We start from the raw sequence: 20,973 nt of genomic DNA on the forward strand, positions 1-20,973 counted from the left end.
ATGTTGTGAGAGGACCTAGTTCATTGCCTAATAAATGGCAGGAACTCAGTAGATTTAAATTGAAGGAACTGGAATCGTGTAATTGCCAGGACTTGGAGAACACAGAGAAGAAATACCTGCTAGAAAGAGGGTGGAGAACAAGGAACGATGGGACACCCTTCCTACCAGTTACCTCTGAACCCATTTCCTTTTCCCCAATTCCTCTTTCTCCTCCAGCTCCTTTAACTGTTTCTGGATGCTTGTACCACATTTCTCCGTCTGGGGAGCTGTCTCCAGCCACCTACCTCCCAACAAAGACACAACAGTGATTCTTAACATTTGTTGAATCGCACACCCTTCTGAGGTTGACCACCTCAAAAAAATGTTCTGCACTCTCCTGAAGTCTATCCATGGACCATGAGTCAGAATCCCAGAGGAGGACCATCTGAATGGCAGGGTGAGAGAGGGGTAAGGCTTTTGATCATTTGTTTCCCTCAACTGTGTTGTGCAGGGTGGTCTTTGTGCTCTTCCCACTTTTACTGAAGATGAGGGAAAGAGGGCTACAATAAAGTATGTAAATACCAGAGAAGCATCCCAAAGAACAAAACATCTGGGAACTAAATAATAATATTTTATGATTCCAACAGAAGCAGACAGAACAAGAGATGAACAAGCAAACTTATAGACAGGAAAGCAAATCCATGACTGGGAATCCTGAGAAAGCCTACCACAAATTCAGTTTATAACAACAGAGAAACATCAGCCTCAAATACCATGATCAGAAATGCTCTTTCTCAGTGCAATAACCTGTGATTATTCCAATTAGCTTATATTCAGTCCAGACTCTCTGACCCAGCTGTCAGAGCCCCACATTAATTCTCCCCCTACCCTCAGGTCCATCACCTCCTTCCTAACTCAGCTCCTCACATCCTTGTTTACTGTTCCTGGAATGAGCCTTTGGCCTAGGTAAGTTACCTGCCTGCCAGGAATGCCCTCCTCAGTCCTGTCTAGTTATGACAGGACTATCCCTTCTCAACCTCATCTTACATTTCCCCCGTTCCATGTCTAAAAAGACTTTCCTAAACTGATTCCCGTCTCCAACTATCCTCCCCTTCCTGCCAGCACTTACAGCCCAACCTGATGCTCAGTTGAAACTAACTTTCCCTTTCTGCATGTTAGTGTCCTGGGTGTGTTGTTTAAATTCCTTTATTGCCTAAAAGTTTTCAGAGGGCAGGACCAGGATCCATATACCTCCTCTTCTGAATTCCACACTTCCAGCCCCAATATTCACTACACAGGACTAGGATTTGCTCATAATTTTAGGAAACAACCATACAAGGCACTTAGGACAGAAAAAAATGAGTATATAGATGTATTCATTGACTAGCATATCTTGAGATTCCTATAAGTAGGATTTTTTTTTTGAGAGAGAGAGAGAAAGAGAGATTGAAAAGGGCAAACCCAGGTGGAAACAGGAGATTATAATATATACTATCATAAACATTAAAAAATTTTAAAAAGGGGCACCTGGATGCCTCAGTCCGTTAAACGTCTGACTTCAACTCAGGTCATGGTCTCACAGTTTGTTCATTTTGAGTCTCACATTGGGCTCTGTGTTCACAGCTCAGAGCCTGAAGCCTGCTTCAGAATCTGTCTCCTTCTCTCTCTGCCCCTCCTCTGCTTGCATTCTCTCTCTCTCTCTCTCTCAAAAATAAATAAACATTAAAAAAATTTAAAAAGAATATGCACCATCATTTATTTCAAGAGCAATTCCTAATGAGGGCCCTGGGTCTGTGAATCTCCGTTTAATTAGGAAACTGTCTCTCCCAAAGGTGGTGCTTCCTTAGGGGAGGTGCTTAAAGAATTGTAGAGAGGGACCAGAGGACATGAAGCCAGGTTGTATGAAATAATACCCCAGCCTTCCCCTTTCCTCCCTCTCCTCCCTGGGTTTCTCTCAGTATCTAAGCAACTTCCAAACACCAAAACAAAAGTTCAATCCCATGTCCCCAAGAAGAACCACTGTCAAATCCAATATCCACCCACTAAATTAAGGCCTTCTTGCTTTCCCAGCCAACCCTATCCACTCTTCTTTGTCCTGTAGGTCATTGTGTACACTCCTCTAAGAAGGGCACTGCCCTCACTCTGCACCTTTCCCTTTCAAAACATTTTTCCAAAACAGTAAGTTCCACTGGTTCCCGTGGTTGGATGTTAACACTCCTGCCAATCAGGGAGTTGGCCTTATGGCTTCTGAATCGCTTCAAAGAGATTTGGATACCAGCTGCTTCACTAGAAGTTTGATAAAGACAAAAAAAAGTCCTGAGACATTTTTTGTTTTGTAATAAATAAGGCAGTGGCCAACTATTACTCCTTAGTAGCTTTTTTGAGATAAGCTATCAAGTCTGCTCTTTCCCCTGCCTTCTTAATGCCAGTGAAGATCATTTTTGTTCCAGGGATGTACTTCTTGGGATTTTCCAAATACTCCATCAGTGTCTCCTCTCCCCAGGTGATGCCTTTGTTCTTGTTGGCATCCATGTAAGAAAATCCAGGGGCTTGACCTGTCTTTCGCCAAAATAAACCATGGAGATTTGGCCCAGTGTTGTGCTTGCCTCCCGTTTCCACAGTTTGGCACTGGGCACACTTCTGAACAAAAATCTTCTTGCCCTTCTCAACATCACCCATTTTTAAATCGGGTTCTGGCTGGCCGAAGTCCGGGGTCTTCACTTCCAGGCCTGCTGTACCCGCGTGGGCCCCAGTTGCAGCACCTGGGCACTAACCTCGGCCCCACCCATATACCCACCAAGGCAATTGTGTGCCCCTATGGCTGAGGTTCCCCTGCCCCTGCTTCAGCCTCCCTTTGCGGCTTTGCGCTCACTGCTCTTTGGTTGTGCGCAAAGCGAAGGTGCCTGCTCACAAGCCGAAGGTCTAACTCTCTCCAGTAAGTGTGGTTTTAAATTCTAGTTCAGACATCTTACTTATATCTGTTGATTAAATCCTGGCCATCATTTCTTCCTATTCTTTGTTTTGGCATGAATTCCTCCATCGTCTCATTGTGGAGGAAGAAAAAGATTAATAAAAATTAAAAAATGAAAACAAAAAAAATCAAATAAAGGAAGCTAGATATTAGGTGTGTTTTGGTATGCTTATTGAGAAAAGCTGGATAGAATAGAGAAAAAAAGAGAAAGGGAAAATGTTAAAAAAATAAAAAAGTTTTCAACCATAAAGTAGAATAAAATAAAGAAAATGAAATAGAATAAAAATTAAAAAGTTAAAACAACAAAACAATAAAAAGAATTTTCTCTTTCTTTAGACAAGAAAGAAAAAGAAAATAAAGAAAGAAAAAGGAGAACAACCTAACCAAAAATGGAAGAAAATTAACAAATAAACAAAGGATCCAGCACACAGAATGAAACCTAAATGAAGTTACATCCAGTTTCTTCTATAACTGAAACTTTGCAGCACACTATAGTCTGCAGACTAATAAGCCTGTGGAAGGGGTTTGTGCTGGTCTTCTGGGGCTGTGCCTGGAGGGCACAGGTGGATGGGGCTTTGTGTGAGGGCTCCTTCTTCACTTGGTGGCACTACTTAGCTTACTAGGGTCATCTGTGTGTGTGCACACATGCACATGCACATGCTAGATGTGAAAATGGCTTCACCCAGCTCCCTAGTCTCTGGCACAGGAACCCCTTGCCCTCACTGACCTGTAAACTCCCTCCTTTGTCTCAGGTTTTTATCTGCTCCCCACCTCTTCCCTGTCAGTATCCAAACTGTCTGTCTTCCAGGTGGCACCTTCCTCCAAAGTTTTATCTGAGATGGAACTGTGTTTCAAAAACCCCACACTTCAGAGACCACTCCACTTGGACCCATGCCAACTCTCTGGGAGATTGGTCTTGCCCAGCAATGTCCAGGTGCCAGCTTGTCTCAGAAAATATTAATGCAATTACACTGTGGCAGAGGTTCAGAGATTATGACAAATCACAACACACAGCCTGTGCAACACACAGAGGGCAGTTTTGCTGTCCTTTGGCATCTTTGTTCCAATACCACAGCAAACATGGCTGCTCTCTGGGGTCAGCCTGGAGTTTTGCTAGTGGGGAGGCCATATAACCTCTATCAAATGCACTGTAATCAGGGGAAGTACTTCTTCTCATGTGGCACCCCTCAGAACACATTGCCTGCTCTAAGGAATTCATCCTACTTCCTCACCACAGCACCGCCAGGCACTGAGCTCTGAAACTTCACACTCTGCACTCCACTGTTTATAGAATCCTGGCAGCAATGAAATCCTCTCCTTTTTCCCTGTCAATGGTTTCTGGGAACAGATTTTTTGTCTAGTCCCTTGCGAGTGTTTTCACTTTTTCTCTCCAGCTACCTCCAGGGAGAGTGCTTTACTTGTGCAATCCCGATGTGCTTCACTCTCCCCCTTTCTCTCTGTCTTCTCTCCATAAAATGGCTCCCTACACTCCAAGGCTCTGCAGCTTTTCTCTCTACCAAATCACTTCTCCATACCACATACCTGGCAAGTTCTCTGGCTCCAATTATGCAGAATTATATTGTTCTGTGAATCCTCAGATCAATTTCTTAGGTGTTCAAAATGGTTTAATGCTGATATAGCAGTGTTTCAGGGATGAGACAATCTCAGGGTCCCTATACTACTCTGTCATATCAACATCTCCGTCATGAAAACCACCTATTTTTGAGAAATAACAAAGAGGCATGTGGGGCCAGGACAGAATAAGTAAGGGGGAAGCAGGAGAGGATGATCAAAGAGAGAAGCAGGAAGCCTGATCCTTCACATAGGGTCTGAGAGTCACCGTGAAGACTTTGGCTGTTACTTTGGGTGTGATGGAAACCCTAGAAAAGATGATAGTTTTACATGTTGCCTACTGATTTTAATGTTTGGTGAGCTAAGTATTGGGTTCTCAGTTTTAAAAAGGTTTTGTGAGTTAAATATTGGGTTCTCAGTTTTAAACAAGGCATGAAAATAAGTTTTGCAGAGCTCTCAATAGATAACTTGTGGGTATGAAACAAAATGAGGGTTGAACATGCTGTGTTCTTGCATCTGCCTCCCTGACTAGATGCCAAAGAAGAAATTCCATTCACCAGCATGGGAGAATAACATGATGAATTGACTTGACTGAAGCTGTTCACTTTCTGGATTATCTCTAGACAGGACTCCATCACTTATAAATCAAACAAAAGTCATTTTAGCATCACTCACTATTTAATGTTATTCTCTAGCATTATTGTGGATAATCAGGAGCTGACATGAAGATAAAAAGATGCCTTTCTGTAACCTGGTGAAAATAAGGACTGCAAAGATAAGGGTAGGTAGACTCTCAGAAAGAGGGTAGGAATCATGTGAATCAGGCACTGCAAGCCTTGAAGAATTACATCTATGAATCCAGTCCCAAGTCCCAGATGCCTCAGGAAGAACTGTCAGAAATGTCTGAGATGCTCAGAGCTGGAGAGAGAAAGGGCCCCAAATGAAAGCCTGAATACACATTTCTGAAAAGTAAAGAGTAACTGTCATAACCTCATTTCCCCCCAGGAAACAGGGATGAAAGCTTCTATATCTACATGGAAAATCCAAAAAGTTATATGTTTTCTTAACACAAATCAAGAAAGAATGGCCACCCAACCACCATTTATAAATGTTAAAAAAATACACAATTGTGTGTGTGGAGAGATGAAGTGTAGAGAAGGAGAGAATTATGGGGTTGTCCCAGATGGGAAAGTAGGAGAGACAGAAGTCAGTTTTCACTATGGCATTCTTAGGATTCTAATGGGGGTGAGGGGAGGGAAATATAGTAAAATCTGGAAATGTAAATAACTAATTTCTCTTGGCAAGGAAACATGCCATGTACTCCTAGTTTCTGTGTGCTGTGTTTTCCCAGCTAAGGACCATCTACTCATCCTCCACTCTCAGCACACTATGATCACCACCCAGTTCTAGGGTAAAGAGACTCCACAGATTGCCTCACATCATAGTCCCAATCTCATTTCCCTTCTCTCTGGGATCATTACAGAGGTCCTGTGTTATCTTTAAGACTTCAAACATGTATAATAAAAATGGGAGTAGCCCTCAAGTAGCAAAATAATAGACCTAAGTGGCAGTGAACATCTTAGGTCATTCATTCATTTAATAAACATTAAGCACCTTATAAACGTCAGTCCTAGTGCATGATGCTACAAACACAATGGGGAAGAAAAAGATGTGCCCCATGCCGACGTGGCACTCATTGCTGTCAACAATGTTCTTATATAAATTGTGTAACCTGAATCTAATGATAAAAAATGATCAGTGTACAAAGCAACCTTCCAAAGAATATTGATTTGTTATAAAACTGACCTGTACTGTTCAAAACTGTCCATGTCAGGAATGACAGGCTGAGGAACTGTTGCAGATTAAAGGAGAATAAAAAGACATGACAATCAAATGCAATGCAGAACGCTGGACTGCACAGGGATTAGGCAGAAACATTCTGCTATAGAAAAACTGGACATTTGGGGCGCCTGGGTGGCTCAGTCGGTTAAGCGTCCGACTTCGGCTCAGGTCATGATCTCACGGTCCGTGAGTTCGAGCCCCGCGTCGGGCTCTGTGCTGACAGCTCTGTCAGATTCTGTGTCTCCCTCTCTCTCCGCCCCTCCCCTGTTCATGCTCTGTCTCTCTCTGTCTCAAAAATAAATAAACGTTAAAAAAATTTTAAAAAAAGAAAAACTGGACATTTAGTAAACTTTGAATATGGGTCATATTTTATTCACACACACACACACACACACACACACACACACACACACTGGAGATAGCAAACAAATGTGGCAAAATATTAATAATTGCTCAACCTTGGTAAAATATAAATGGGTGTTAATTATACTATTCCTGCAACATTCTGTAAGTTGGATATTTTTCAAACTAAAAGGGTAGAAGAAAAACAAGAATGTCCCCATAGTAAACGTTATGGATTCTTTTTCCCTGAATGTCCTTTATAAACAACCTTGTCATTATACTTGTTTGGAATCGAATCCCACCCTGAATGATCTAGCCCCAGATCAGGAACTTTAGATGAGAGGAGTGGGTGGGAAGATAGAGCTCTCTTGGCTTTGATTTACAACCAAAACTCAACAGCAAAAATTACTGGAACAAAACCACAACCATGGCTCATGTTAGCACGGTTTTTAAAATTCCATATCCTTACTGTCATTTTGTAGGATGAACACAGACTAATAAGCCAGGGCCCTAGACTTCAACTCTAGAGGCATTGGGAAACACGTGAATGGGCATGAGGCAGAGAAAAATGGGATCTGGCAAATAGGGGTACCAGGTATATGTCCAAAATTTGGGGATACATTGAGGGGGGACAAAGAGAACCAACATTTGTTGAGCTGCAAGTAATGTACATATGCTATTTCATTTAACCCCCATAACATCCCAGTTAAATAAGTATCATTATTTCATTTTACAGACTGAGAGGTTAGACAACAGTCCCAGGCTCATATAGCCAGTACAAAGAAGAGCTGGAATTTGAATTTTGTTCTTTATTATTTCAAAGATGATAATCTTTCTACTGCATGCAGCATGCTACCTCCACAAAAAGTCAAGACTTCAGGGAATAACTATTAAAGGAGTATTTGAGCCAGTTATTTTATCTGTGCCAGGGTTACCTTCTGCTAATCTCTTCCCTTTCCTCACAAATAGATACTGATCAGCCAGAGCTGCAAGTACTGAGACCATCAAATCTGAGAACTACAATTAAATCTTATCTTGCTAAACTCCAAACCTAACCTAGGGTCAAATGGTCTCCAGACTATGCTTTTAGACTCCAAGTAAGATTCCAAAGCATCCATGTAGCTATTCCAATAGTTCTGGGATATGATGTTACAGATAATTGTAATTCCTACCCACAACTTCAGCCCATCTCCTTTCACTTGGCTTTTTGTGGAAATACAGGGTAATAGGTCTTTAGATGCCAAATATAAATTGTCCTCCCACGACTCCTTTCATCATCCTATTCTTTTATCCAATTTTTGTAGTTATTACCTCATTATTAAAATGAAATAAACCCACATTCATGCAGTTAGGGAGCGCTGGAGAAGAAAATGAAACCTTGACTCTCATTGTGTAAAGGAAGATGGAGAACAGACATTTTCTAAAATGAGAGCCCAATGGCAGGAAGATGGTTACAATTTCTTGGACAACCTAAATATCTCTAGTTTGGGATCCCAAACCTCAGCCATCACCCAAGTCTTCCAGACAACAGTCTGTTGGCACATACTGTTAGGAATAATCTGTTACAAAGGACAGCCCCAACTGGAACATAAGAGGTTAGAATGCAGATGGTCACAGTTTAATGATTATAGTTTAACAAAACATTTTTTAAGGTTCCTAATTCACCTGGCTATTTGCTCCCCAGATGTGGCTGCCAATCAGGCAGACTAGGAATGTGTGCCAGAAACTGAAATGTCCTCTTATCCTTAACCCAGAAGAACCAGTACCAGAAAAATGTCAGCTCGCTGATCATTCCAAAATTTGATTAACCACTTTCAGAGCTAAAATGGCAGAGTGTTGCTGCAATAGGACTTCAGCTATTTCAGAGTGATCATTCTGACTTGGTTGTTGTTGAAAACAGGAGACCTGATCTGGTAGAAAATATAAAATGGGCATTAGGATTCCCCATTGTGGCCCATGTCTGTGACCAGCTCTGAGCTCACAGCACCTAAAACAAAGTTAGTATTTATTAATCACCCATGGACATCAGGCACCAGTAAGACCTCTTTGTCTGTTTTTGGATCTCTTCATTATTTTTTTAAGTTATTAAGGGATATGAACTTGAGATAAGGAATAATGGGCATTATGAACATGATATTGGTACAGGAAGATCAACAGAAAAGATAAAGGGTTTCCTTTCTATTTTAGTTTCAAAAGGAAGAAAACCTCAAATATATCCAGAAACAAGGGGATTGACAAAGCAGCCTCTAAGGATCCTGACCTTATTCGGGGAAAGTGCATAAAAATTTGGAACAAATCTAAAGAATTCCATCTGAACTCATTGGTTTCAGATATTTGGGGATCACCAACCTAGACCTCAGTTCAATTCAGATGACATGAAATCACTTAGACATTTAGAACCTTGTCCACAGTAGACCTGTATCTAGTAACTTCCTATGGTTTGCAAATATTGCATGTCTAAGGCCAGCTTCCTGCCATACTCTCTGGTTCACCCTCCTGCTCCATAAGATTGGTAACTCTGAACAATGAGATGCCCTCAGCTCTCACTAAGATTCACCCTGCTGCCCTTGAAGCGGGATAAAGCCCTGAAATACATTCTTCCTGATCACTACATGCAGCCGATAACTGAAGTGTAAGTTCTCTCTACCCTTCCGTCTGGAAAATGACACTTTCCTCAAGTCTTAAAAAGATACACACACACACACACACACACACACACACACTCCCAACCAACCTGCAGTTTCCTCTTCTCTGTTAAGTCCAAACTTCTAAGATTGTATTGCCAAAGTTCTTTTTTCACTGTTATTCTACCACTTACTCCTACTGCTAACTTTTGTGGCTCCTGCTTGGACAGAACAAATCTTTTCCCACACATGCACATCTTGCTAGCATTAACATCAGCCATCACAGAGACTGCCTTTCTCTGCCTAGAACAAGCTTTTTCCAAATTTACTCAACATGACCCTCCTTCCCCAAGCTTCTCTAGGCACACCTACACAGAGATACCTGATCTCTCCAGTATTCTCCAGTATGCTCTCCTTGCCCCCTGATCTCCCCTCATTAATGTCCACTAGCCGAGAACTTTGCCCTAAGTAGACACCCAGTTAAGGAAGAGGGTAGGAATCAGTGGGTGGTGAGGTGGTACTGGGAGCAGAGCTTCTGCCTGATGTTGCTTCTGCTTGCCTTTCCTTCCCCAGCTGAAGCCTAAGGTACAGAGAATTAAACAGTCACGTCCAAGGAAGTCCCAAGATTTACATCCCAGTTTGGTTATGTCAGAGATCCAACACAACTGAGGCCCAAGTCGCTTTCACCACAACAAAGTGAAAGTACAAAGGAAGTAACCCAAGTCAGTTGAAACAAAGTGCATTATCTGTGACCTTTATGATTTTCTCCAGTGTCATCTCTTTGATGTTTGACAATTGAACAGATAGACAACACAGAGTTTTATTACTTCCACTGCTTTACTTTATTTGGAAAATAAGCCAACTAATGCTTTGGCCTTAGACTACATGACATAAGACTGAAGCTGCATAATTGCATTTAAGGCTAGCCTGAAGAAAGGAGGAATGTACAATGCTCAAATGATTGAATGGTGTGTAGAACATGATTTCACCTGTTTCAGGATTTTAGGAATGTATCTCTGAAATTCCTTTAGATTCTAAGTTCCTGGAGAAAAGAATTTTCTCTATTTGCTACCATTTTTCCTGTACTGTCTATAAATAACTACACAAATGGATTCAATGTACTTTGAGCTGGGTCTGAGTGAGAAATTTGATCGTTCCTCAAGTAGAAGCCACATAAAATTTCTAATTGAGAAGGACTGGATTCAATCTTTTAAAGATAAGATTTCAACTAAGCATAAATGAATACAAGGGAAAATTCCAAGTTAGAAAATTTAGGCACCACACTGATTCTTTGTGCAAAAGAACTGTAGCAAAATCAACATTTTTCTTCCCCATAAATTATCAACACCACCACTATTATGCCAAAATCATAATGCATTCAGTTACACACAGTGCAAGAACAATGGTGGCAAATACAGAATCCCCCTGTCTGGGAACTTACAACCAAGGGCATTTCGTGAAGACCTACACCCTGCCAAAATAAGTGAAAGATACATAAACTGTGAACCGGGAAGGGTATTCCTCAGTCACAGCAAGAGTATGTCAAGATCCCAGATGGCTTCCTAGTTGATGGAAGGTAAGAGTAGTAAGGACCTCATTTTCCAGTGTTAGCAAGACTACTGAGTATGTTCTGTGCACCATGAATCAACCTGAGAATGCTGCAAGGAAGAGAGGGGAATTACCCCCATCTTGGCCTTGTGTATATCTGTTTCCCAGGAAAACATCAGTTCAAGCTACATTGTCAGCCTTGGACTTACTCTAATAAATAGACCCTCTTTTAGGCCTTCCTTCCATGCCCCCCCACCAAAAACACAAAACAAACTTCATCACATCTTGAAATAGTAAATCCATTTTGCCTAACTAAACAGATCCAGATAAATATTTGCTACAGATATTAGTAAAGATCTAGATACTAAAATATAAGAATAATATAAAAATAATTATTCTCATTCTTGGTCTGTGCAGAAAAGGAAAGGAGAACCCATTGCAATAGTAATAAATGTGTTTCTTCTCCTCTGGGGATAGAGAAGTAAAGGTCAGGTAGCTTCCCTGAAAAGTTGGAAAGAAAGCTGAAGTAACCAAATTCAGCTCTTACTAAGGAAAATAAATATCCGAACTAATCTCCCAGGAGTCTTCTGAGAACAACCTCACCAAATGGATCACTTACCAGACATCCTCCCAACTGGAATCTCACTTTGTGGTATACTTTGCATGTTACTTGAAAGCAGCCTTTGTCTCCCTTTCTAAAATAAAAATTCCTTAGGGTAGAATCTGCTTCATTTTTTCTCATAAGGCTTGAAACCCTTATTATGCAAGTAAATATTACCAGGTGCAACCAAGACTTCAGCTTGAAGGCATGGCAACCCCCAAACTCATTAGACCAGGAGGAAACACATCCACCTCCACCTACTCACCTACCTACCCTAGCACCTCCAGGCCTACACCTCTCAAATACCATTCCAGTCTGGCAGAAGCTGAATTCTGAGTCAGTGAAAACCCATCCTGATGCAAACTAACATGATCCAAACAAACTCTATGTAGATCAAACACATCCAGCCAAATATAGACCCAAATCTATGTAGATGTAGAACAAAACATGTCTGCTTCCTTCCCACAATGACAATGGAGTCCCTGGTACATGCACACACTACATTAGCATCATTTAACCATTATTTGGGTATACAATCAGAGAGCCATAACTTTTGTAGAGGTTGTGTAGACTCCATATTTTCTAGTATCATTCTAGGATGGTTGTGAAAAGGCACCTTTTCATAGTCATTTTGGGATAACTGCAGAGAAGACAAAGTTAAAAGCAACATTCCGCATTCATGATTTGACATATTTACAGGTTTAATTTCAATCATAATCCATTTTTGAAATTCTTAATATTTCAAAAACACCAAAACAAGATAATCAACTTGAAAAATCAGAAAGCTTGAGCTTCTGCTTCTAAAGGTCTTCAGAAATTAGATGCACTACCAGGAAGAATCAGAATTAGAATTTCCATACAAGAATAAGAAAGAGATCTGGGGAATGCCAGTCTGCACATGCAGTTAAGGGATTAGAAAGGGATGTGATACATTGATGTCAGGAGTGAAAATCAACTTCTTCTCTTCTTCCCCCTATGCTTCTCCATTCCCTTTTCTCAGCCCCAAATCCTGTCAACACAGAACACCTAATAAAAGTTCTCAGGAGAAACCAGTAGAAGGAAATCCATCTGGCTGTCTACCTTATTTTCCAAACAACTTAATGTAGGATGGCCTTTAACTACAGTGAGCACTGATCAAAAACCACTTTTTCCAAGAAGCTTTGTTGAATACTTTGTTTTTTCCCCCAAGCCCTTCCTTTCCTTGAAGGCACAGATTCTAGAAATCCATCTAATAATCCCATCTATCACTATACTCTTGTCTCCACTTTTAGACTAGTCATTTTGAGTGGTCAGAACCACTGGTTCTTTCTTCTGTGTCCCTCTTCACAATATACACTCTCAATAATATACTGCACACAAGGTGGTTTTGGAAAGCCAACTATCTCTCTGGTTATCTTCTTTCATATCTTTAAATGTGTCCTTCTGTCCTCCCATGTAAGGACTCAACTGTCTCTTTCTATCCTCTCTCACAAGACTGTGCTTGTTTCCCCTCATAGCCCTGCTGTACATCTTCAATATCTCCCTTGTAATATTAATTTGTTTGGCTTTGTTTTGTTTTAGGAATGTCACCAGATTATCTGAGTCATGTGAAAGTTGTATCATGACTCAAAGTGCTGTGTTCTTATCCAAATAATGGTCAATATGATTTCTCCATCAAGACCCATCTGTCTCACCCCAGCTCAGGCATTATAATCTACAACAAATAACTTCTGCCACCACTTTTCAAGCGACACTCTATCTATTTTTCCTTATTCTTTCTAATCCCCACTCTGCTTTGTGATTTCTGCAGTAATAAAATAAAAAAGGGATGAGAATAAACCAAAAGAATATAATTGAAAAACTATTTTGATTAATTTGGAATATACTTGTTGAAGAAAAATGGACTTTCCACATGATTTTGCTAAACTAAGGTTAAAATGAATCTGCCTTCTGGAAGCACATAATATGTCTCAGTTGATAATGGACAGAAGTTGCCCAAGAATTGCCAGAGGGTAAGAGAAAGACAACCTAGAAATAAACACTTGCCACATATAATCAATAAAACAGGTGCTGTGCTTGGATAAGTGTTATCTAGGCTTCTGGTGTTTGGGCACTGTCTACATGTACATGGAAGTCAAGAGGAGGGTGGAGAACAATTTAATATTCCAATTGCTTTTAAAATTAAACAGTTGCATGAGAAAAAATGAAATATGGCCTTTTGTAGCAACATGGATGGAACTGGAGAGTGTGATGCTAAGTGAAATAAGCCATACAGAGAAAGACAGATACCATATGGTTTCACTCTTATGTGGATCCTGAGAAACATAACAGAAACCCATGGGGGAGGGGAAGGAAAAAAAAAAAAAAAAAAAAAAAAAGAGGTTAGAGTGGGAGAGAGCCAAAGCATAAGAGACTGTTAAAAACTGAGAACAAACTGAGGGTTGATGGGGGGTGGGAGGGAGGGCAGGGTGGGTGATGGGTATTGAGGAGGGCACCTTTTGGGATGAGCACTGGGTGTTGTATGGAAACCAATTTGACAGTAAATTTCATATATTAAAAAATAAAAAAAATAAAAATAAATAAATAAATAAATAAATAAATAAAAATAAATAAAATTAAACAGTTGCAAATATACTTTGGGATAACGGCAAACTGCCTTTAGGAGACCCAGTGTTTTAAGACCAATAGGGAGCCAAACCCCAAGAGAACTTGGTAAAATTGCCTGCTACAGCCTGAGCTTGCCTATAATCAATCCCCACCACAACTTTTGAAAATTAGATAAGAAAGGCAGGGAGAGACATTCAGCAGTTGTAAAAATAGATATCTAGCTCCTTGAGCATGGAGGAAGAAGTCCCTCAAATCCTCTGTCATGGTGGTGGACCACTTTATACAGCTGACCTACTACTCTGCAAAGTCCACAACAATGTCCACCCTAAGAGGATATGATACAGAGACTTAAAATTTCCAGTGAGAAAGCATGGCAAAACACGAAGGAAGCAGCAAAGCCAGGTGGAAAAATATTCATTAATTCAAAGAACAGGTCTAAGCATACAATGTGCTGGGCGCTGTGGGAAAGACAAAGATGGATAAAACAAGCTTGGCACCAGGTCAGAAAGGAAAGGCAAGGGAGGAGGACAGGGCAAAGAAGTAGGAAGGATGCCAGAGAAGGTCAAAGGAATAACCTCCCCTAATTAATATTTTCCTCAGCAGAGCTGAGAAGGTTTCTGGTCTGGAGGAGAAGAGAGTGCAGGCCTCTAAACCACTCTGACCCCAGCAAACCTACTTGCCATTCCCATACTCTCAAGGTCTCTGATCTGCACGGCCCTCCCCCCCATCCAGAGTCTGGTTCTGGCGCTATGAAATATCCTCTGCTCTAAAGCCCGAGTCCACAGTCGGTGGAACTCCAGGCCAGCCTTCTTGCTCTCTGGCTCTGTCTGCATTTTCTTGCCAAACTCTGTAAATAGGAGAAATCACTTACCAGGTGCTTTTCCTACCCCAGAGGAGGAAGACCTGAAAGAAAGGGTAAGTAAAACCTAGGGAGAGGGAAGTTTACCCAAGCAGAGTCAGGACCAGGAGTGGAGCTTAGCTGGGCCCACAGGGAGTTGGGGCCGTCCCAAGGCAGGGCCTTCTGGAGGTGGAGCCCATGAGAGGCAGGGCCTTAGAGAGGCAGGGCCCTCGAGAGGCGGGGTCCTCAGGAGGCAGGGCCCTCAGGAGGCGGTCACAAGGGAATGGTAAAGAGTGAAGGATGTAGATTAGGCAAAATCTAGAGGAAAGCTGGAGGAGGGCGATGGAAGACTAGTGGGACCCTACATGAGTGACTTGGTGGACTAAGAGCTTAAGTGGGACTTTGTTGGAGACTTTTTGGAGGCAAGATGGAATTTAAAAGGAAACAAACTTCCCAGGGTCCTGGGTTTGGAGGAGGTCCTGGTTGGCAGGAGGAGAGTGAGGGAAACCATGTGGAGTCCAGTCTATGTCATTTGGAGGCCACTCCCAGATCCAGCTGAAGAGTCCTCTAAGCAGCTCTTTAAAAAGGATGGAAGCACTCTCTAAAGCTGCCTGTTCCAGAATCTCCTACTAGGTTCCTCTATTATCACCATCCATCCTGCCCTCTCACCCATGTTTCCCCTCACTCCAGGAATAAAATTAAAAGAGATATGGCTTAGGCTTCACCATAAAGGACTTTCTGAGATAGTCATTCAGAGTTTGTAGCATATTTTAACTGAATATACATTGAGCATTGTGCTGGAGATATATATATATATATATATATATATATATATATATATATATATATATATATGGAGAGAGAGAGAGAGAGAGAGAGAGAGAGAGAGAGAGTCCCTGTCTAGAGAGCTTCCTACTCTAAGTAATCAAAACTAGGGCTGTCAAGACCCTGAATGGTGACCAAAAGAAGGTGCCATCTCATTACCCTTATTTGTCTTTCTCTGCCTGACTTATTTCCCTTAGCATAATACATTCTACTTCCATACACGTTGTTGCAAAAGACAAGATTTCATTGTTTTTGATCGCTGAGTAATATTCCATTGTGTATCTTGCTGAGCAATGTCCTGGTACCAGCTTGTCCCAGAAAACAGTCACCCAATTGTGCAGTGGCAAAGGCTCAGAGTTTATGGTAAATCACAACACACACCTGGTGCCAGGCTTTGCTGCACTCAGCTGGTATCTTTTCACTATAGCAGTAAACGTGGCAGCTCTCTGGGGTCTTCTGTGACTTTTGTCCACAGGGAAGCTGTATGGCCTCTACCAAATGCAGTCCAAGCAGGGGAACCACTTCTCCCCATGTGGCACACAGACCACTCATACCAAGCTGCCTGCTCCTGAGGATTCGCTTTCCTTCCTCACCAGAGCATAGCCAGGCACTGAGCTCTGAAACTTCAGACTCTGTGCTCCACTGTTTATAGAATGCTGGCAGTAATGAAACCCTTTCCATTCTCCCTAACAATGGTTTTGGGGAACAATGGTTTGGGGAACTTCCAGTTCCCTGCAAGTGTTTTCACTCTTTCTGTCTAGCCTCTTTCAGGGATAGTGCTTTGCTTGCATGATCCCAATGCGCCTCACTTTCCCCCCTTCTCTTTCTCTCTCTGTCCTCTGTGAAAATGGCTTCCTACACTTGGCAGCTCTGTAGCTTTTCTCTCCCTCAATTCACCTCTCCACACCACAAAGCTGTCGTGTTCTCTGGCTCAAATTATGCAGATTTTGCATTATTTCTCAGGTCAATTTCCTAGGTGTTTATAATGGTTTGAGGGGCACCTGGGTGGCTCAGTCAGTTAAGCATCTGACTTGATTTTGGCTCAGGTCATGATCTCACAGTTCATGGGTTTGAGCCCCTCATTGGCCTCTGTGCCTACACAGGGAGGAGGCTGCTTGAGATTCTCTGTCTCCCTTTCTCTCTACCCCTCCCCTGCTCACTCTCTATCTTTTTCTCTCTCTCAAAATAAATAAATAAACATAAAAAATAAATAAAATGGTTTCATGCTGAACTAGGTGTGTTTCAGGGACGAGACATACTCCACCATCTCTTTAGTCTCTGAGTTTGTTGTATTCCGTACCACAGCGCTAATTCTCACTACATTACCATGCATTATATCCTGAAGCTCCTATATTATTTCCCACATTTTACAGGTGAGTAAGTCCAGGTGAAGAGGCTACATGGGGAACAACATGGCTGGTATTCCAACTCAGCCCAAGACCTCTTGCTTCACAACCAGGGAAGTCCTGGCAGAGACTGGGAGCCAGAAGGCAACACCTGAAGCTTCACAACAGGAAGGAGAGGAGGAAATAGGTTGAATTGGAGCTCTGGCAGGTCCAGAAGAGCCCCCACGGAAGAGGGTGGGGGCAAAGGCCAGCAACCACACCTGAAACTGAGCAAGAAAAGAGAGAATCTGATAAAGAATCAGGGCAGAAACACAGCTAGGACTGGGACTGAGACTGGGAGGCAACATCAGCCTCAGGCAGAGTGCAGAAGGGTGGAAGGAGGACCTGAAGGGGGAGACCAAGGCAGAGGTGACTTGGAGGAACCAGCCTACAGAGTCTAGGGTGCCAGGGAGGGAGTGATAGCAGCAGAATGGGGGAGAAATATAAAGTCCAGGCAAAAGTATGAAAAGCCTGAGTGAAGGAGAGACCATGTGGAAGTGATGTGGGACTGAGGCAGGTAGAGGAACTCAGGGTGAGAGGCAGTGCTCAGAGAGGGGGAAGCAGGAATAAGTCTCAAAGAGCACAGGGGAGAGGCATAGGATTTGGGAAGGAGTGAAGACAGAGAGAGGGTGTGTGTGTGTGTGTGTGTGTGCAAGTGCGTACACACACACACACACACACACACACACATGAGGCTCTCATCACACTGGACTCCCAGATCCTGAGAGAGAAGTAGAACCCTTGAAGCAGAGTCTGCATCCCAACCTCTGCAACCTCTACCTGCCCCTTCTCACTGCCTTCCTCTCTGGCCCCCACCTCCTCCTTTCCCTTCTCTGTCTCCCTCTCCTCCTTCTCTGTGTGCACTTCTTTAGGCTATCTGCTCTGCCCTGGCCCTATGCCCATGTATCTGTTTGGCTCTGGATCCATGGCTTTCAAACCCTCTGAGCCTGATTCCAACTCACTTCTCTGCATCCATGTTTATCTCTACTATCTCTGACCTCTGGGTGTCTCTCTGTGTCTGTCTTGGACCTTTCTCTCTGCTCTCTGGATGATCCCCTCTTCCCTCCCTCCCATCTCTGGGTATGTCTCCTTGTCTCTCCATTGCACTGTGGACTGTTTGTCTCCTGTTAGTCTTGGCTTGAATTTATTGAGCCTTTCTGTCCCTGTCCTTGTGTCCATCTCCCCCCTTCTGCCTCCCACATGCTGTCCTGTGGTTCATGGGGTGGGCTGGCACAGAGGACATAAAGGGGATTCAGCAGGCAGCCTTTTATGAGGAAGATGGATGGCTGGCAGATTAGGATGAAACTCAGGTTTCCACTGGAACATTCTGTTCCACCCCTAACATTCTCCACAACTCCAGATGCGAGTTGCCTTCCTGTCTGTTATACTGGCTACTCAGGCACTGAGGCTTGACCCTATCCCCTCCCTAGTTTGTCAACCAGGAGTCACTGGAAATTCTGGAAGGGCAGTCAATGTCCCCCCTCATCCAGGTATCTATGAGTCTGGAGAATTCTGTGAGAAGAGGAGTGAGGAGAGGCAGAAGGCCCACTGGAGGTGCTTTGCCAGAAAGGGGTGGGGAGTGCAGGACAGAAAACCTGGGAGTTTTCCCTCTGCATCTTGGGTGAAATCCCCCAAGTGCTCCTTGCACCTCTCAGATAGGCACACATGGGACAACCAGTCCATGGAGGAGATGGGCAGGTCTTCAATACTCAAAGGAGAATAGAAAATGTGTGTCCCTCTTTTATCTTCTCATGGCAGCTATAATCCTTCCTTGTACATAGGAAGCTCTCAATAAAATCATGGCTAATTTTTATCAGGTCTCCCAAAATAAGTGGAACTCAATATCTTTCAGTATTTCTTCACACCCTTACCCTCACCCCAGTTACTCCTCTTCAGCAACTCAGCATCTGCCCCCAGGAAAGATTCCCCTGCCACGTCTTCCAAGCTCCCGAGTGATCCTCAGATATCAGCTCAAATTTCAGTCATTTCAACCCCTCCTTCTCCATCACTTACCTGGTGTCCCCTTTTCCCTACTCACCCCTCTTGTCCATCCAATGCAATGTGGCCCATTGGATGTGTCCCCAAAGACAGTCACTAATGAGCAGTGAATACTAGAAGGGGAGTCAAGGGCAGCCTGGTGGGTAGGAGGGGACTCCAGAGCTAGCAGATAAGGAGTCCTGTCAGCATCTGTCAAATACGCCATCTCCCTCCAGCATCCCTGTCTCTTGCCTCATGGCTTCTGGCAATCCATCTCCCTGCTAACTTGGGTACAATTTCACAGAAGCCTAGAGGCATAACCCTGGTCTGCTCCAAACCCATTTTCTCCAGGAATGTCATTAGCCCCTAAATGTTTTCAAAAATTCCTACTACCTGGGAAGCTAATGTTATAGATGAGGTTATAGATGGAACCCAGAGAAGAGAAGTTGCTCTCTTGGCTCAGTATCTTAATTTCAATCCTTTGTCTCCACTGCACATCCCCGAAAACAGAACTTAAAACCTCAGGAAATGGAAAACAGAGATAAATCTCAGACAGACTTAAATCTTAAGGAGGTTGTGAGTGCCTCCAGGAACCAGGGGAGTTGGGGGGAAAGATGAGGTTAGAGGACCAAAGGTCCCTTTTCCTAATATAGGCAATTTCCACCAGGGAGCAAGGGAAGATGCCTGTGGGCTAGAGCAAAACCTTCTCAGACCTACATAGTACTCAGCAGCCACAAGAGGACGGCAGAGAACGTCTCTGGCTGCAGAGCCATTCCTCCATGCTGGGTGCTGAAATAGGGCTGGGTTGCCCAGATTGGGGAAATCAGTGGCTCCAGCAAGAACCTATGAATTTCTGAATTCAGGAAACCCCTCATGCAGCCCTTTTCACTGGCATCCCTTATTCCTTTTGGCCCCTGAAATGCCATCACCCACCCCAGTCCCCTTCCCTTTTCTGGTCCCCAGCACTGAGGCTGCTGGCACAGAAGGAATTTGTGGCTTTTCCTTTATTTTTGGACAGCAGATGACATCCCATCTCAGAGAAGTGACACGTCATAGGGTCCCAGCTGATAACTAGGGCCAGAACTGGAACCCACATTTTCTTGATTCTCACTCCAGGGGTCTTCCCATTGGTGCTGACTGCTGCTCCTAACAGAAAAGCTTACTTTGCAGGCCCCTGTGAGAAGCCAGATCACAATTCTTGGTTTAAAAAAACCATGTCAAAGCTGCGCCCTTCCCCATGTGATTCATGTTTACGTACATGACTGGTGCACGTGAGACTGTTAACCACAGAGCACAGACATGTACACCACAAACACTGTGCTGTTCACACCCTCACCCTCAGCACACACACCCCTCCGCCCCTCAGAGTCCCACAGTCCTGGCACCTTTTTTCCTACTTCCTGAGCTGCAAAAAGAACATTTCTTCTTTCATAATTTGCTGTTTATCCTGTGTTTCCACAGGCTTCTCAAAGCTGTAGTCAGGGAAACACATTCCCTTTCTAATCTGGTCCCTCCTACCGTAGCCTCTGTTTCTGCTGCTTCCCCTGGCACAGCTTGGAATAACATGGGAAACAGGAAAAACTGTTGATCTCTAAGCTCCTGTCTCTGAATCTGCCCTGTTGATCATGGCCATCCTGCCCAGGAGAGTTCTGTGATCCACCAGCTTTAGCCCCACATCCTCTTAGTGTCCATATACTCTGACCCACTTCCCTATCCAGAAGAAACTACTTCTATACTTTTGGCTGAAGGTGATTGGCTCCAACTTAACCAACTTAGCCTGGGATTATGGGGCACAAAGTACAACCAGAAATTTGAGTTTAAACTCTGTAAGAACTTCCCAGCACAAGTGGTCTGAAGCCTTAGCTTGTATGAAATTCAGTAAT

At 43.1% G+C, this 20,973-nt stretch overlaps 2 protein-coding genes across 4 annotated transcripts in view; both read right to left on the bottom strand.

Moving 5' to 3' along the window:
- LOC122224314 (cationic amino acid transporter 3-like) overlaps positions 1–20,973 on the bottom strand; it is a 435,603-nt gene that overhangs the window by 7,490 nt on the left and 407,140 nt on the right. The window contains exon 1 of one of the 3 annotated variants that reach the window (XM_042945974.1): positions 14,937–15,475. The exons of the other annotated variants lie outside the window; for them this stretch is intronic. The gene's annotated coding sequence lies outside the window, so the exon portion shown is untranslated. Of the gene's footprint in view, positions 1–14,936; positions 15,476–20,973 lie in introns of those variants that run through there. 3 annotated transcript variants of the gene reach the window in all.
- Positions 2,341–2,730, bottom strand: LOC122224333 (cytochrome c-like). Its single transcript, XM_042946002.1, has one exon. It carries the CDS (start codon positions 2,656–2,658, stop codon positions 2,341–2,343), a length of 318 nt encoding a protein of 105 aa, XP_042801936.1. The 5' UTR covers positions 2,659–2,730.

This window comes from Panthera leo, chromosome B4, assembly GCF_018350215.1.
Source record: "Panthera leo isolate Ple1 chromosome B4, P.leo_Ple1_pat1.1, whole genome shotgun sequence".
Taxonomy (NCBI): Eukaryota; Metazoa; Chordata; class Mammalia; order Carnivora; family Felidae; genus Panthera; species Panthera leo.